An 18,436-nucleotide genomic window follows, 5' to 3' on the forward strand; every position below is an offset into this window, starting at 1 on the left:
AAATTAGCTTAAAGGGGCTAATAATTTTGACTTTAAATGTTTTTTTAAAAATATCAGACAAACTAAAAATTGCTTTGCTCTGTTAAACAAAATTTGTGAAATATTTAAAAACAAAATATTTAAAAACAAATATTTAGAAACAAAATTCAAAGGGGGGCTAATAATTCTGATTTTAACTGTATATATATATATATATATATATATATATATATATATATATATATATATATATATATATATATATATATATATATATATATATATATATATATATAGCATTATTATAATAAAATAATTAGTATTAACAATTAGCTTATTGTAGTTTCTGTTAAAATTCTGAACTATTTTTGTATTATCTGTTTTTGGTCATTTTATTATGTACTTATTTCATCTTTATTTTAAACTAAATAAAAATTAAATGTATTTATACGTATACATTATACTCTAAATATATTATTTGATTTTTAATTAATAATGATTTTTAAGAAACAAAAACATGGTTTTAATTATTTGGTTGTATGTTTTTGAGTGTCTATAGTTTCAATAATTGATTTTTGTATTATTTGTTTTAGTTTTTGTTGTAGTAATTTTAGTATTAATTCAAACATACATAATTATATAATTTATATATTTTTGTTTCTATCTTAACTTAATTCAGCTATTTACCAATAAATATTTATCTTTTTATTAATAATATTTTATTCATCAAAACCTTTTATTTAAGTTGTCCTAAAACTATTCAACAAATCTATATAGGCAAGACAATACAGGTGATTAGGGTAAAATAAATAAACAATAATATCACCAAACTTCCTAGGTGATTGATTACACTAATAATGTAAAAACACTTTACAATAAGGTTGTATTAGTAAATGTATTTACTAACACAAAAAATAACTATTCATTAAATAAATTGCTCTATTTATTCATGTTTTTAGCATTATTTTATGAAAATAATGTTGTTTATTGTTAGTTCACATTAACTCATGGTGCATTAATTAATGTAAACAAGCATGAATTTGGATGTTAATAATGCAAAACTGTTATTAATAAATGCTGTACAAGTGTTGTTTATAATTAGTTCATATTAGTTATACATTTAATGAAACCTTTATGTAAAGTGTGACATAAAATGATTATAACAAAATGCATTTATTTTAAGACTTTTTTAAATGCACGTAAAAGGTCCACAGTTGTGCGTAATTTTTGGTGCCACTTTATATTTTTATTTATTTCAATGCTTCAGCAGATGTGAGTGAGTGAGGAGTGCTAGAAACGTAAGAAGTACTTGCTTTTTGATTTTCTGAAATGTAAACAGATGGCAACATTTAAAACAATAAAAATAAGCAGAGCGATGGATAAGAGGATGCAGCCGATCGCTGCTCCTGAAACTCCAGTGCTGCCTCCCATTGCTACTGTTGATGCTAAAAATAAAAGAAGAGGGTTTAATTGACAAAACATAACATACATGTTATTTCACCCATTTAATCATGCATTTTCTCTTTTAAAGCAGGAGCTAAAGCATCACCTGCCAATGTTGTTAGCTCTGGTACAGTTGGGCTGTTTGTAAAGCTGCTCTCAATACTCCCTGTATAAAAGACATTAAATCAATTGAATACAGCAAAGCAATTCAAATAACCAAGACTTGACTGATCAGACTGGATTTTACAACAAGACACTAACAAGCTGAAGCATGCATATGTGTGCTTTGACATTTCAAAAATACTGCTGTAAGCCCCCGTCCTACTTCTATCCTATTTTCAGACTGACTGACATGGAAATTGTGTCCCACCACCCTAAAAAGTTAAATCTAAAATAAATTATGGTAATGTTCCACCAGGTCACAATCTACAACCTCAAATAAACAGGAAATTCACTTGCTGCACGTTTAGCACACCCTTATATTACACTTTTAAAAAAGAAAGGCTCTACATTGGCAATGATAGTTCACCCAAAAATGACAATTCTGTCTTCATTTACTCATCTTCCACGTGTTCCAAACCTGTTTTAGATTCTTTCTTCTGTTGAACACAAAGAAAGAGATTCTGAAGAATGTTGGGAGGGAACAACAGCCATTGACTGCAATAGTATTTTTGTTCCTACTTTAAATGTCAAACTGCTTTTTTCCAGTTGTAAATTTCACATTAAAAGGGGTAGTTCACTCCAAAAATAAAAAAATATGTCATAATTTACTCAACCTCCACTCATTCCAAATCAGAAAAAAAAAACCTCTGTCTTCTGTTAAACACAAAAGAATGTTGGAAAGCTGCAGCCCATTGACTTCAGTATATCTTTTGTTCTTACTATAAAAGTCAATCCAATGTTGTTGTTTTTTTTATCAGAATATCTTGTTTTGTGTTCAACTGAAGAGGTAGGCGATGCAGTGGCGCAGTAGTTAGTGCTGTCACCTCACAGCAAGAAGGTTGCTGGTTCAAGCCTTGGCTGGGTCAATTGGCATTTCTGTGTGGAGTTTGCATGTTCTCCTCGGGGTGCTCCGGTTTCCCCCACAAGTCCAAAGACATGCAGTACACTTGAATTGGGTAAGCTAAAATTTTCCATTGTATATGTGTGTGAATGTGAGTGTATGTGTTTCCCAGATATGGGTTGCTTCTAGAAGGGCATTCGCTGTGTTAAACAAATGCTAAAAACAGATTTTTTTTATTTTTGGGGTGAACTACCCCTTTAAAGTAAAAAATAGTTTGAAAAAACAGCCACTGACCTTGATAGTATTTTTGTTTCTACTATGAATGTCAGTGGGGCTGCATGCTGAATAAATTGGCGGTTCATTCCGCTGTGGAAACCTCAGATTAATAAAGGGACTAACCGAAAAGAAAATGAATGAATAAATGTCAATGGCTGCTTTTTTCTCCAGTTTTTTTTACTCTAAAGGGGTAGTTGACCTAAAGAAATTATGTAATCATTTACTCAATCTCCTCTCATTCCAAACCAGAAGAAATGTATTTCTTATGTTAAACACAAAAGAAGATATTTCGAAAAATGTTAGAAAACTGCAGCCCATTGACTTCAATAGTATATTTTGCTCTCACTATAAATGTTAATCCAATGTTGTTGTTTTTAATATCTTTCAGAATATCTTCTTTTGTGTTCAACTGAAGCAAGAAGTTTCTTCTGGTTCAGAATGAGTAGGAACTTAACTTGCTGCGAGTAATACGTTTAGCACAGCCTTTATATTACACTAAAACAAGGGTCTTCATTGGCAATCATAGTTCTTTAAAGGGATAGTTCACACAAAAATGACAATTGTGCCTTCATTTACTCATCTCCACTGGTTATTCTGTTGAACACAAAGGAAGATAAGGAAGATATTCTGAAGAATGTGGGGTGTTTAGGGAACAGTCACTGACTTCAATAGTATTTTTGTTCCTATTATGAATGTCAGTGACTGCTTTTTTCCTATTGCAATTTTCACTTTAAAGACGTAGTTCACCTAAAAAAAAACAAGTTCTTCGATCCTTTACACAACCTCCACTCATTCCAAACCGTAATAAACTTCTTTCTTCTGTTAAACACAAAAGAAGATATTTTAAAGGATGTTGGAAAGCTGCAACTATTAACTTCCAGGGTATTTTTGTTCTTACTGTCAATTCAATTTTGTTGTTTTTAATATTCTTCAGAATATCTTGTTTTGTGTTCAACTGAAGAAAGAGGTTTCATCTGGTTTGTAATGAATAATAACAGAATTTTTATTTTTGGAGTGAACTACCATGTAAAAATGAAAACAGTTGGAGGACATGAAGCCATTGACTTCCATAGTATTTTTGTTCCTACTATGAATGTCAATGACTGTATTTGTTTCCGACTCCAATTTTCGATGATGTCAGAATTTTATTCTTGGGTGAACTATCTTTTTAAAACTTAAAGGAGTCTTATAGTAAAGTGTTTTTTAGAGTTTTATGGGGTTTTTTTTCAGCATTTCTTAAGTGTGCATGTGTGCAGTACCTGAACACACAACTCCAGCATCGTTCTTGTGTCCACAAAAGCTGTCAGTGTTGTTGTTGGAACTGCACTCCCATAAGTTGCTCTCTGATCCATTGCATTTCATTTTGCTGATGTGGATGGCTCCTTTGCCGGCCCTAAAAAATCCCAGTCTTACTGCACTGCCACAATTCAGCTGGCCACACACAATGTTTCCAGCTGTCACATTAAAGTCATCATCGCACACCGTTCCCCAATTCCCTGAATCCAGCAGCTCCACCCGTCCAGCACAATGATCGGGTCCTCCGACCAATTGGACCTTATGATGCTCTAAGGGCCAATCAGATCACAATAACTTTTTTAGACAAAAAATAGAGCAATTATCACACAATCTCAGATGTCAGATGACTCACCACAGGTTACTTCAGTGGCATTCATGCAGTCGCCTTTTGCGGCTGTAGTGCAGTTGTGCAGCTTTGAGTCTCTCAGGATGCAGTTTGCAACACAACCGCCATTGTGCACCGCTGCAGTCGTGCTGTGCTCAGAAACGTGGCCACAACCTAAATTTTCACAGATTTGAAGTGCAAGCTTGCTCTTTTCCTGAGCATCCAGAAGATTGAGGGTCACGTCGATTGTAGTGTTCTGGTGAAAAGCCCTGATCGTGCCAAAGCAGCCATCAGAGAGGCTTAGTGTGGAGAGATCAACTAGTTTAGAAAGAAAACAAAAATGTCGTTAAGTGATTTCATTAAAGGATCAGAATTGTCATTGTTGATAAAATGTAAAGGGATAGTTAACACAAACAAAAAATAAAATTTTAGTCACTTTATTTTGATGGTTCATTTGTTGAATTTAGTTACATTGCATTTACATGCCAACTAATTCTCATTAGATTATAAGTAGACTGTTTGGTTGGCGTTAGGTTTAGTGTAAGTTGACATGTACTTGCAAAGTTTCTTTTGTCAGTTAAATGTCTGTTGAAGGAGCAGTATCAGCAGATATTAAGCGGACAGTCTACTAATACTCAAATGGCCCATCAGAATAAAGTGTTACCACAATTGTGTCACTTTTACTTGTTTCTAACCCGAGTTCCTTCTTTTGTTAAACTCTAAAGACGGAAAACTATTGACACCCTTTAGAAACATGGATGTCACTGGTTACAGATTTTCAACTTTCTTCCAAATATCATCTCTTTTGTTCAACAGAAGTGAGAAACTCATTAAGGTTTAACCCTTATGCACTGTTCAAATTTACTTTGTTATGTCCAGGGTAAAAAACATCCACTGAATTAAACTGCTGTAAAAATACATCAGATAATTTTTTTTTAAATAATCAACCTCAGTACTGATCAAAACTACTAAATGTTTTTAAAAATTACAGACACATACGCACACTTTATTTGCATTAAAGTATTAATTTCTGTAAATCCTGTAATTAGTTACGCATTTTAGTACTTTTGATCAGAACTGAAGTTGATTAACAGATTTATACAAAAAAAAGTTTGAAAAAAAATATCTGGTGCATTTTTACAGCAGTTTAATTTGGTGGATGTTTTTATCCTGAACATAACAAATGGGTAGTACATTTGCCCAGACTGTATCATTGAGTTCTTTAAAAATTTCAAAGCATTTTCTCAAATAATGTTTTAAAATAAGATTTGTCACCAAAAAACATTCTGCTAGCTAAAATACAGAACAAGTTATGGCCAAATGAAGACTCAAAATCACCCAAAGTGGTTGAAAACATACCCAACAGGACATAAGGGTTTAGGGCGCCCTCGCATTATGCTATCCGAACCGTGCCCAGGCCTGTTTCCCGGATCGTTTGAGTGCTCTAAATCGGGCTCAGGCACGCTTCACTTTGCCGACCCTGGCCCGGTTGGAAGAGGTGTGCCAGAGCGCGGTTCACTTGGGCTTTGACGCGGTATGCTTGTAGAGTGAGTGCAAAATGCGCCCGAGCCCGAAACTGAAGACAAGAATGGACTTTTACGGGACTGTTTCATATGGATTTATTATTCATTCTTACTGTTCAATGAACCCAAACTGTCATAGATTATTAAAGACGCAAATCCCTCACTGCACGACAGCTGCACCTTCAGCAAACCTCCTGCAGCACGAGGACTTTATGATTGTTTATGAGCGTCAAAAGTGGTTGATCTGTTCTGCGAAATATTTGACTGTGTGTCAGTGCATCCTAAAATAATATTACGATATAAAGAAATCTCCACTGTGCTCAGTGAAAGCGCTTACTGAACAGGGCATCATCGATGATGTAAGCGTGCCCAGGCCCTAATGTAATGTGAGTGTGGGCCTTTAGGGAAGATGATATGGCCCGGTTTAAGGCAACTGTACATAGTGTGAGTACGCCCTTAGAAAAAAAAACTTGAGGGTGAGTAAATAACAAGCACATTTCATTTTTGGGAGAACTATCCCTTTAAAATGCAACTCCTTATTGCAAATTAAAGTCACAGTAGCAGAATACACAAACAAACAACAACACAACAAACAGCATAAAAAAAAAAACAGATTTCACAGGGGCGATATGTATTACAGGTCAGTATATGTAAACAACTAACACTACAGCATGACCAAATATATTTTATAAAGTATCATTTTTTCATTGCTATAGACTCACAGAGATCGAAAAATGCACAAAAGCTGGGACTGTACTTTTACACTTCAGCACTTAAAGGGTACATATCAGTGCCTTACGGATCCTTTTTGGTATCTTTAAGGTACACATTAGTACCTAAAATGTACCTTTTAAAAGGGTACTACCCAAGTGACAGCTTTAGTACTTCTATTTCATATAGTGTGGTAATATGTATTAAATGATACTGTGTATAATCTAATGTATGAATAAGGAGTCGGAAGCAAAAAAGTATATTGCACAGTCTCATTTGCATTATTTCAAAGTCTAGTGTATGATATTATCAAGGGTAAATTTACTGCACAGTGTATTGCCTTTTGACCAATTGTAATTAAATCATTCGATTAAGTACTCAATTGAACTGACCTGTTCTTAAAGGCATAGTTCACCCAAAAAATAAAATTGTCATACATCTTTTAGTTTCTAACCTGAGTTTGTTTGTTTGTTTTTTCTGTTGAACACAAAAGAAGATACTTGGAAGAAAGCTGGTAACCTGTAACCATCGATTTCCATTGTTTGTTTGTTTTCTACTATGCATGTCAATGGTTACAGGTTTTCAACATTCTTCAAAATATCTTCTTTTGTGTTTATTAGAACATAAACACTCAAACTGCTTTGAAACAAGTCAGAGGTGAGTGAATGATGACCAAATTGTAATATGTGGGTGAACTATTCATTTAATTAAGCACAATGCAAGACATAAAACCTGAATCGTCTACCTTAACCGTTCCTAAGATTCACATGACTTTTATTTTTAAACTTGACAGTACTCTGGGTTGAGTCATAAAGTTTTCCAGCATCGCATCCTGGCATTGATCTTATCTGTTCTCTGTGTTTTATTTCTAGTGTGCACACAAGAGACTTTTATTTAGACCCAAACAGGTGAATATCTAAACCGTGGGGCATTGTTTTGTGTTGCAAAACGTTGTAGCAGTACACTGCAACACAGCCACATCCCGTGAGTCACTTCCTGTGGAAATGTCATATTGAAGCATGGAGGACACCGGGGAAAGAACTTTCTTTTTTTTTTAGAAAGTTTATGACATTGCCTCCGCAGAGTGTGGTTTGAGCTCATGAAGCTCTCCTGATTTGTGAGTACAGGATGCAGATTGTGTCTGTGTGTATCGCCCGTGGAATTTTGACTCATTCTGAAGGTCTCGACTTATGAATAGGGGTCAGAGGTCAAAGGTCTGATGTTTTACTGTTAGATGGTGGTGAAGAGTTTGGGGTCAGTAAAAGGTTTTTAATAAATACTTTTATGATAGAAGGATGCATTAAAATATTGATCATGAGTGACAGTGAAATTGTTACATATTTCAAAATCAATGTTATTCTTTTGAACTTTTTTTTAATCAATTGAAAATAATGTTGTTTTTTTTAGCCAAAACAAATCTGCAAATTACTATTGATGAGAAATTATTAAGTTACACTGAATACTGGAATAATTTACTACTACAGTAATAAGTATGCAATCAAATAACAGCTATTTAAATTATTTGGGTTAGGGTTAGTGTAAGTTGACATGTAGTTGCAAAGTATCTTATAGTCAGTTAAATGTCTGTTGCAGGAGCATATCAACAGCTATTAAGCGCTAATACACAAATGGACCATCAAAATAAAGTGTTTCCCAGTTCCATAGTATTACACATTATAATATTATAAACTCTTTTATTGCATTTTAAATAAAATACATTCACCTTTGCCAAGCATTAAACATTTCATTTGTTAAAGTTTTTAAATAAGGGTACATTTGTTAATGTTAGTTGATGTATTTGCAAACATGAACAATTATACATTTAATACAGTATTTATTGATCTTTGTTAATGTTATTTAATTTTATTTAACTTAAATAACGTTAGTTAATGTTTGTTCATCATAACCGCCTAGTTGACCTTTTATTCATAAGTTATCATTATTATTTTAATTGGTTATTACTGTTTATTAGAATTGTATCAGTATATTATTCAATCCAAGGTGTGAGGAGTGCACCTTAAAGGATAAACTGGCGGTGCATTAAGTAATGTTAACAAGTACATCTTTTGATTTGAATAATGTATTAGTTAATGTTGAACTATGATTATTAAACGCTTTACTAGATTATTCATACTAACATTAATTAATGGACTATTATTCTAAAGTGTCTCCCAAAATGTTTAGGTGGTGGAGTAAAATGAACATCAATCACTTTTAAGAAATAGTGTTCAAAATAGGGCTTGAAGCTGAAACGTTTGAACAAAATAAAAATAAAAAGATCAACAAAAGGATGGTGACAAAGGAATGCTTAATCTCCTACAAAAATGTTGTACATTAATCCCTTAAAAATAACTAAACTTCAAGTTATTTTTATTAAATATATTTAAGTTATGCAAAAATACATGAACTTTGCTTGCTAAGAATGTATCAGTGTACTTTTAGATATAAATATTCTAAAAATATACACTACCGCTCAAAAGTTTGGGGTCAGTTTTTGTTCCATGTTTTTTTATTTTATTTAAAAAAAACCTTTTTATTATTCTGTTCATCAAGGCGGCATTTAATAAATGTAAAAAAGGTTAAATTGTTATGATTTCTGATCATGTGACTGAAGACTAACGAAGCTGAAAAATATTTATTAAAATCACTGGAATAAATAATTAAATTAAATGATAATCTACTTTTGATCAGTTATTTTATAGTGCAATATAATTTACAATATGTACTGTATTTTTAATTAAACAAATGCAGTCTTGGTGAGCAGGAGAAGCTTATTTTAAGACATTTAAAACTCCTACTAACCACAAACTTTTGACTGGTAGTGTAAATACTAAACTTTTACTTTTACTAGTCAAAGCACTGGCAATAAAAGTATACGTTAACGAATACTCAATAAACTAGTTTTGAATAATAAAAGGATGACTTGTTAAAATGTAAACGAACATGTAAGGTTGTTATACAGTAGTAAGTATGTAATCGGCTACTCAACCAAGAGAAAACTCAACTATAAGCCAAGTAAGATACTTAAATATATCTCAGTGAAAGCACAAATATATTTACATTTCTTTTAGCGAAAGTCAAGCAATCTGAAGTATAAATGAAAGCAAAAGTATCTTTTTAAGAAGAATAACATCAAACTTGAGTAAATATACTTTTTGTAAGAGACTTCACAAGGTCATATTAAATATTAGAGGTCATATTTAATATTTAACAACCTTGTTAACAACTCTGAATTTGTAGATACAGATTACTGCTTTGAACACTGCCATTTATTAACATTAAACATTAAATACACCAAGGACGACTTGTTAAATTGTAAATGAACATTTAAGGTTGTTATACAGTAGTAAAACTACATAATAGGCTACTCAGTCAAGAGAAAATTCAACTACAAGCCAAGTACAATACTTAAGTAAATCTCAGTGAAAGCACAAATATATTTCCTTTTTTCAGCATAATTTAAGCAATTTAAAGTATAAATGAAAGCAAAAGTATCGTTTTAAAAAGTATAACATCAAACTTGAGTAAATATATCATTTATTAAAGCTAAATATTAATTATACCTCCCAAAATAGGTGATAGAAAAATCAATAGGAGCTTAAAGGTAAAACAATTTGTTTAGTATGGAAGTAAATGATGATTTGTAATTAAAACTGTATATAAAAGCAGCTTAAAAAAACGAACGCTTGCAATCTTGAAGAATGAACGGCAATACTCAGACTAACATTATTCCCTTTTCTTCTGCACGAAGCTGCAGAAAAGGTCGAAAATTGTGTTGACTATTAGTCAAAATCAATTTTGCTACTTAAAATAAATGAACAATTATTCAATGTCACATTATCAAGAGGCTTTCAGCTCAATAGATTGTTCAGATGATGTTGTGTTTAATTGTTGGCCACAGCCGAGAGACAAGAAACACGCAACGGACAGCATGGGCTTTTCTGTGCATTTACGATGTCATTATCACTTTCTGAATGATCACATCTACCAGGGCTTAATGATTTCAAAATTAATTCCAGCGTGAAATAAAACAAGGCTGTTGTCTCTGGGGTGGCAGATTGCTTTAGCTCTCTTGCGGTGGTCTTGTTGATCTCTTTTCTCTGGCTGATGATAGCAGGTTGGTCTCAGCAGGCCTACATAAACTACTGTGCTCATGCATATTGTTCAGCGTCTTGATTAGCTGCTTGATTTGTGGCCTCTTTTGAGTTTTCTGATCATAGTGAGATTGCTGCTGACTGTACCCACTGATGATAACACAGATCTTGACATGATGCTTTCAATGAAAATCATCGTTCTGTTTTTTTAGAGTAGCAGTAATCATTTTACTTACTCTGTTGGTCCGTATGATTGTCATGCTCTGACACCTTTATTGAAGGATGGTCATCTGTTACACTCAGCCCTGAAGATAAAAAGATGAACATTAAAAGTTTGACTTATAGTGCAAAACTGTCGCTTTGCTTTAAAGTGTAAAAACTAGAACAAAGTCTTTCCATCTGCTGTAAGCCGGGTTAAAATTAACATTGGCCAAAACCGAGTAAAACAGCAGTGAGTATGACTTGCCAGTTGGCCAGTAGCTTTTGTACAAGCTATAACAATGCATGAGAACACAATGGCTAAGTGTGGTTTTTAAAATGCTAAATCTTTGTCCCAGTTATTATTATTATTATTATTATTATTATTATTATTATTATTATTATTATTATTATTATTATTATTATTATTATTATTATTATTATTATCATCATCATTATTATTATTATTATCATTATTATTATTATTATTATTATTATTATTATTATTATTACTATTACTATTATTATAATAACCTTTATTTTACCAGGAAAGACACATTGAGATTAAAAATCTCTTTACAAGAGCTTCCTGGCCAGGATTAGGCAGTATATATGCCACATGGGTCTCACAGACAACAAACAAAAATCAATTTACAGTTAACATGAATCACACTGACAAACTATTCAAAACATCTACAAAACTTCTAAATCTTCTATAGTCTTTTTAAAAGCATGTAGTGAAATCAAGTCTTTTTCACAGTCTGTTTGCAGATTATTCCAAGCAAAATGTACTGCGTACTTAAAAGCCTTTTTTCCCATCTCAGTCCGCACTTTAGGGACAGACAGTAAATAAATATCCTGTGACCGAAGATCATAGTTAAGAACAGCCTTTTTACAAATGTAATTCTGTAAATATGATGGGAGTAAACCTTGTATAGGTTTGTAAACAAGGATATGCCAATGCTTGAACCTATGAATGGACAAAGCAGACCAACCTAGTATACAGCACACAATGATGAGTTAGGGATTTAAAATTAGTTATAAATCTTAGTGCACCATGGTAAACAGTATCCAATGCATTCAGACTTTGAGATGAAGCATGCATACAGATAACTTCACCGTAGTCCAATGTCGACATGAATGTTGATTTAAACAGCTTATTTTTAGCATCAAAATAAAGGCAGTTCCTAATTCTAGAATAGAAGCCTAAAATCACTTTTAATATTTTTCACCAATTGCTGAATGTGAGTACTAAGAAAATGTATCATCAATTAAAATTTCAAGATATTTATACTGGGACACTAATTTAATCTTTGCACCATGAGTAGTAGTAGTAATAGGACCTAGTTTTTGCTTGGTTTGTTTTGAATTTGAAAATAGCATAAGTTTTGTTTTATTGGCATTTAAAACTAATTTTAACTAATTAATTAAACTAATTTTATGTTGAAAAACATTAAAAAAGCGATCTGTAGATGAGAAAGGGCCAGATTAGGTGTAGATGCAGCCGTGTATATGACTGTATCGTCATTTACATTATAGATAATACAGTTATAGACTTAAAAATAATTTAATTCCTTCATGTTGTCCCAACATAAATCGAATGTGTGGAACCCAACATTGTTTGCTATATGTACACTGATAAAAAATGTCGGTTTCCACACAATTGATTAGTGTTGGCACAACATGAAGGAATTAAGTTAGTTTATTAAGTTTTACAGATTTAAGTGGATTGAACATTAAAAAACTAAGTTGTCACAAAAAACACCTTGAGTTGTGTTGTTTCAACTAATTTTAAATAAGTAGTTTGAACAAACAGTAAACGTCATTTTTTGAGTGTACTTTAATATGTGACACTGTAATCTTTACACACAATATCTGAGTTTCCAGTGTTCGGTCTCTGCAGTTTGAGTCATACAAGTGTGCTTTTTGGAAACACAACATCTGAGGGAATCTGCTGTTAACAAAAAGCATTTCAAAAGAAAAGTTTCACTGCGGCATTCATCAAAATACATCTTGCAAAATTGTCTTGTTTTTCTCTCTGTGGCATAAATTCATTAATACATAAAAGTGGAGAAAATATAACATAAGATCTACTGAAATGCTTTTAAAACATTGCGCTTTGTTAATAATAGCATGTAAAAAATCTAAATGAGCTATATAAATGACTGTTATGAAAATCCTGCGATATAATTTGTTTTCCCTATGTTGCTTTTCGATTGTATGTCATGAACAAAAGCAAATAAAAAGCAAGTATTTAAGTATTACTTTTTTAATTCAACCACTGTTAAGTAAGTAAATATTAATAGTAATAATATTTAATAAAACACAAATAATTTATACTATTATATTTTATGCAATAATGCACATATTTGTTTGTGGATGGTAAAAAAAATATTTCTCCAGTCAACAATTTGCAGTTAGCGGTTAGTTTTAGGTGCCCAAAGAAGTGCCCATATAGATCAAAGTTGTCCCCTGGTAAGCTTTGTTTTGGCCCGCCATCTTATCTGAAAAGAAAGGGAGAAGGATACGGAGTTGCCCTGCCTTTGACAGAGATCGTCATTTTAAATTTAACATAACCTTTTGTTTCTTTGTTTAATTGAAGAGCTACAAAAAGCCAACTAAAATGAAACTTGGAAATGTTGTAAATGAATCAGACTTTTAAATTGTAAATACGGTCAGTTGACAGATGCAGTACATCGGTAGCCCACATGGAAGTCTATTTATTTAATTGTGTAAATGGATATCTATTCAGTGTTAAATTAATGTCATTAATATTATTAACTATAAAAATGTCCGCATGATTTATTTACAACACAGTTTGTAAAGTAATACTTTCTGTCTTTTAGTAGATATATATATGAGAGACCTGCTTTTTTACCAAATAAGTGGATTTGCATTGTAAAAATTAGATAAAAGTTTTTAAAAAATAATATATATTTTTTTATTTCATATGTTAAGTTTTTCCTTTCGATATTCACAAAATCATTCCACAAAAATAAAGCATATTGTTTTCAAAATCTGTGCAGAAATAGCAAAAAAATGTCCGCAGATTCAGTCTGGCCCTAGACATCGGTGAGCAAATCAAAGCAAAGGCAGGAGGAGTTCGACTAGTGCATTCATCATTAAACTTGATTGTATTGTATAAATGGGATTGTTTATGTTTTTACTATAATAAGTTCATTATAAAATGTTAAAAATGACACTGCGCCATTAATTAATGCTTTAAAGCAACATTTTCTAGTTATTTTTAAATATTAGCAAACAAATGAGGAAATTACCCATGGCAAATTTAACCTAATACGGTTTGGTATATTTAAATTCAGCCCACATCGCTTAATCAAGTTTGTTTTTTGGCCGTTTATAAAAAAAGTTTGGGCACCCCTGTGTTAGACCCTCTGTTCATTTGAACAATGTGCATGAAGAATAATGATCAAAGACAACTGCAATGTAGAACAAGGTGCATAAAAAACTTATGCATAATGCTTGATGCTTGATTAGTATTGCAAGGCTGTCACGTTTACTACATTTAAAGTACACAACACAATACAAGTCAGAATAACCTGCTGTTTGAAATGTATGCAGTAGCCATTTCGATTGCATTCACAATATGAGCGAGGCTGTAAGATGAAATATGTAAGTTACCTCATAATATAAAATATCTAATTTTCAGTAGTTATTTATAACTATACGACTTCTTTAAAATGTGTTGTGTTAACACAAGTTGATAAAATAGCTTCGGGTCATGTATTTCAACACAGCATGGTCCTCTAAATGAGTTTCTTCATCTGTCAAACATTGCAAAGCCTAGGCCGACATTTATTGTGGTCATTAATGTGGAATCAAAAATGTCAAATTTATTCAGTAAAGTAATTATTGCATTTGTGACTAACCAGTATGTTCTCACACACGTTATTAGAGTATCCAAAAATATTTTATACCTCACAGAATGGCATGATGTCTGTAATTACTTTCAAAGAATGAAGTAAGAGTCATTTTAAAAAATAGCTACATATTATTTTAATGGATAGTTCATACCAAAAAATAAAAAATCCGTTATCATTTACTTGCTTGTTCCAAACATGTTTGAGATTCTTTTTTCTGTTGGACACAAAGAGAGATATACCGAAGAATGAAAATGCATTCACTGACTTCCATAGTGTTTTTTGTTCCTACGATGGCTGCTTTTTTCCCAACATTCTTCAAAAAAAAAACTTGTTTTGTGTTCAACAGAAGAAATAAATTCATAACAGTTTAGAACCACTTGAGTTTGAGTAAATGATGAGAAAATCTTCGCTTCACGGTGAACTATACATTAAAGCATAACACCAGTCAAACAAGTATAAATGGAAAAAGTACTTACATAAAATTGCACAAGCTTTATTATTAACTAACAAATTTGACTATTTTATTTATAGAACACTGGGAATATCAGCAAACTTTTACTCAGAATAACAGCAATTTTATATAGATACAATCTGTACACTCTATTTCCGTCCGGATCCTCTGTGCCTTGCACTCTTTATAGAACAAACCTGGAGAAAATAATAACATATTTCCTAATCTATTATTGAAACAGGGCTCGGAAATGGCTGCTTATAATATTTGTAGCTTGTTCTACACAATCTAAATGAACTCCATATATAGTCTTCAACGGACTATGAGGAAAATTATACAAAATACACATATATTTTAAGCCAGCAAGTGCATTTGACTTACAATTGAAGTCTTGCTTTTTCATTTAATCTCCTGTGAGGTTCAGCTCATTTATGTTGTAGCAGAGTACATTGAAGTGCATAAACGAATCAATGATTGTGTTGTAATGAGCCGAGGCGTTGATGTACTTTCTTTTGTCGCTTAAAAAAATGCATTCAGATTGCATTGTGCAGCATTAGTTAAACTGAGCTTTGTTTAACCACAAAGCGTGTCTTACACATCTAGTCTATTGTAGAAAGTGCACATTTGATTTTCCATCTATGATAGTGATAGGTTAGCTGGATTGTGCAATAGTGTTTGAGAGTGGCACAACCTTTCTGCTCAAGTGTCATCACTGACTTGATAGAGTAACCGTTAGGTCCTTTATACTTTAAAAATAATAATAAATACTTTATAAATCACACTTAAACTTAAGCTCTCTAGATAAAAGACTCCTTCTGCCAAAACAAAGCAAAGATCAGAACCTTTTTTTTTTACCTTGAGACAAAGGCAAAGCCTGGAAAAGCACACAGAGCAGCAGCAGAGGCATCTCTCAGTCAGTCAGTCAGCCACAGATCTGAGTTGGTCCTGACGGAGAGCTACTCTGACTGAAGAGCGTGACCTGCACCTTCAGCCTTTGGGGTTTGTGCAGTTGCTGCATGTGGTTTCCACTACGGGGCGAATTTGAGCATCATGCCTCACGAAAGCACTCACTACCACAAACACACACCCTATTTTGCTACTGTCACAGCAGGTCAAGTGTACATGCTTGCAGTGTTACATATTTAAAAGTCCAGTGAAATTTAATATAATGTTTTTTTAGAAGTTAGTATAAGAAGGTATGAAACGATACCACTTTTATACAAACCGATACGAGTATGAGTATTTTAATATGTGTACTTGCTGGTACCGATTCCAAACTTAGATTTGGTTTCAATGAAAGTGCAATTAATTTGAAAGGAGGTTTGCAAGGATGAACACAAACATTTTACAGAAGGCTATTCCAGGTCAAAAATATACACAGAATTTTTGATTACTCTGTAATCATCCTTGCGCTGACACGCATCCACAACTTCACACATTACATAATCAAGTGTGTGCAGCTTACGTTATCTGTTGGAGTCACTCTCTTGACATTGCATTTGGGGACGCATAAAACCCTGATACGTGTGGTTCTTGGTTATGTTCGCGAGTACTGCCGTTAATCCACAAGTCAGGTAAGCAAAAAGTAGAGGATGTTAGACTATGGGTTGGTCAACGTTTGTGGATAGGATCAGTAGTTGGTTTTGCAAACTTTGACTACTTTCTCTAAAATATGAAGATGTTTTAAGCGATTTTATCTTGACTGACTGCCAAAAAAATGCATACTCTGATTTTAAAAATCACGCTATCATCATCTCACAATATACCATGAGTTATATCATCCTTCTGACCGAGATCGTTCTTCCGAAGTAATCTGGGAATGCTTTCAGTGCTGTGAATAGCTGAAATGGATAGGCGCAATGGAGTTTTTTGTCATTAACAATGAAAAGCAATTAATATACACTGTAAAAAAAAAATCGTTATTTTACTTTTTTTCTGGCAGCTGGGGTGACCAACAAAACATGCATTAAAATTAAGGTATAAGTTATGCCAAACAAAATTCTTTCAAAAAGATAATTTTTCAAAGAAAAATACATGAAGTGTATATTTTTGTTCGAGCCAGTCTTGCACATCTGTCCAGGTGGATGGCTTCATGGAAAATAAGGATTTAATCATTGCGCTACTGTAAATTGTTGTATCACAAACCTCTGTCATAAAGGCCTATTTGATAAATTTGCAATATAGTCTGTGTTGTATATTTTGTAGATGGTAAAAAAATATTTATAGCTGGTATATTTTCTCGATTCAACAATTTTTTGTTTAAGCTGCTTTTATATAAGTAGTTTGAACAAACAGTTAATGTCATTTTTGAGTGTGGTCTTAAGGATACAAGCTACAAGCTAGGATACAAGCACCATAACAGTGACAAAAAGCTTGCAGTCTGTCACTGCCGCCTAAATGGATCAATGATTTTATTGACATCACTTCGTTCTTCAGTTTCATAATTAAATCTTCTAACCAATCAAATGCTCTCTCTCACATGCCCCGCCCCCTTCAAGATGCTTCTAGATTGCCTTTCATTTGTTGCGCTTGAGCTCATCCACACTCACTAGCAAATCCGTGATAAAACAAAACAATATTGGCTGTTTTTAAAAAGCTACTACATGCTCTGTCCTGTCTTTTTACTGTTTCAGTTGAGAAAGACTGAATAAAAATATATATATTAATATATATATTAATATTAAAATAAAATATAAAACATATATATATATATATATATATATATATATATATATATATATATATATATATATATATATATATATATATATATATATATATATGCATATATATATATATCCAAAAATATTTTCTAGCTCACAATGGAGGTGTTTCGATTCTGCCATTAGTTTTGTAACTAAGCCTTTTTTTCACCTTTTCATTTCCCTGTACTTCATTATAGACTTCTATTGAGGTCTTTGAGTAGTTAAACAAAACACTCCAGCTAGGCAGAATCGATTAGGCATTCATCATGAAGTCCAATTCATCATTCGTCAGTCCGTCATTGGCTCGGTGTGCAATTAATATACTGAAAGGACAATGAATACAGCTGTCTGTAGATGAATCGTCTATTATCTGCAAGCCTAAATTATCAGAAACCGTGTTCAAGTTTAAGACGTCAACACGGACCCCTCCTGTTCTCTCTGCAGCCTCCGGTTAAGGCAAAAGCAACCCTATTCTGCTGGTTATTTGGAGTTAATAGTGCTCATCATTGTCAGAAAATGTTGCTTTTTCTGATAAGGGAGCAGGGAAA

At 32.6% G+C, this 18,436-nt stretch overlaps 2 protein-coding genes across 22 annotated transcripts in view; one reads left to right on the forward strand and one right to left on the reverse strand.

The window, feature by feature from the left end:
- LOC101885539 (T-cell differentiation antigen CD6) overlaps positions 1 to 16,217 on the reverse strand; it is a gene marked incomplete at its 3' end in the record, with an annotated part of 32,606 nt that extends 16,389 nt beyond the window's left edge. For all 15 annotated transcript variants that reach the window (NM_001443389.1, NM_001443388.1, NM_001443390.1 and 12 more), the window contains 6 exon segments: positions 1,293 to 1,424; positions 1,529 to 1,588; positions 3,961 to 4,266; positions 4,350 to 4,640; positions 10,887 to 10,955; positions 16,039 to 16,217. In NM_001443389.1, the coding sequence (NP_001430318.1) occupies positions 1,293 to 1,424; positions 1,529 to 1,588; positions 3,961 to 4,266; positions 4,350 to 4,640; positions 10,887 to 10,955; positions 16,039 to 16,090 (910 nt within the window). In that variant the 5' untranslated portion in view covers positions 16,091 to 16,217.
- Positions 1 to 18,436, forward strand: part of cfap418 (cilia and flagella associated protein 418) — a 119,209-nt gene that overhangs the window by 24,105 nt on the left and 76,668 nt on the right. Inside the window, exons 8-9 of one of the 7 annotated variants that reach the window (XR_015510170.1) lie at positions 2,370 to 2,540; positions 7,429 to 7,857. The exons of 4 other annotated variants lie outside the window; for them this stretch is intronic. The gene's annotated coding sequence lies outside the window, so the exon portion shown is untranslated. Of the gene's footprint in view, positions 1 to 2,342; positions 2,541 to 7,428; positions 7,858 to 18,436 lie in introns of those variants that run through there. 2 more of the 7 variants (XR_015510167.1, XR_015510172.1) reach the window with 2 other exon arrangements.

This window comes from Danio rerio, chromosome 16 (assembly GCF_052040795.2).
Source record: "Danio rerio strain M-AB ecotype USA chromosome 16, GRCz13ab, whole genome shotgun sequence".
Taxonomy (NCBI): domain Eukaryota; kingdom Metazoa; phylum Chordata; class Actinopteri; order Cypriniformes; family Danionidae; genus Danio; species Danio rerio.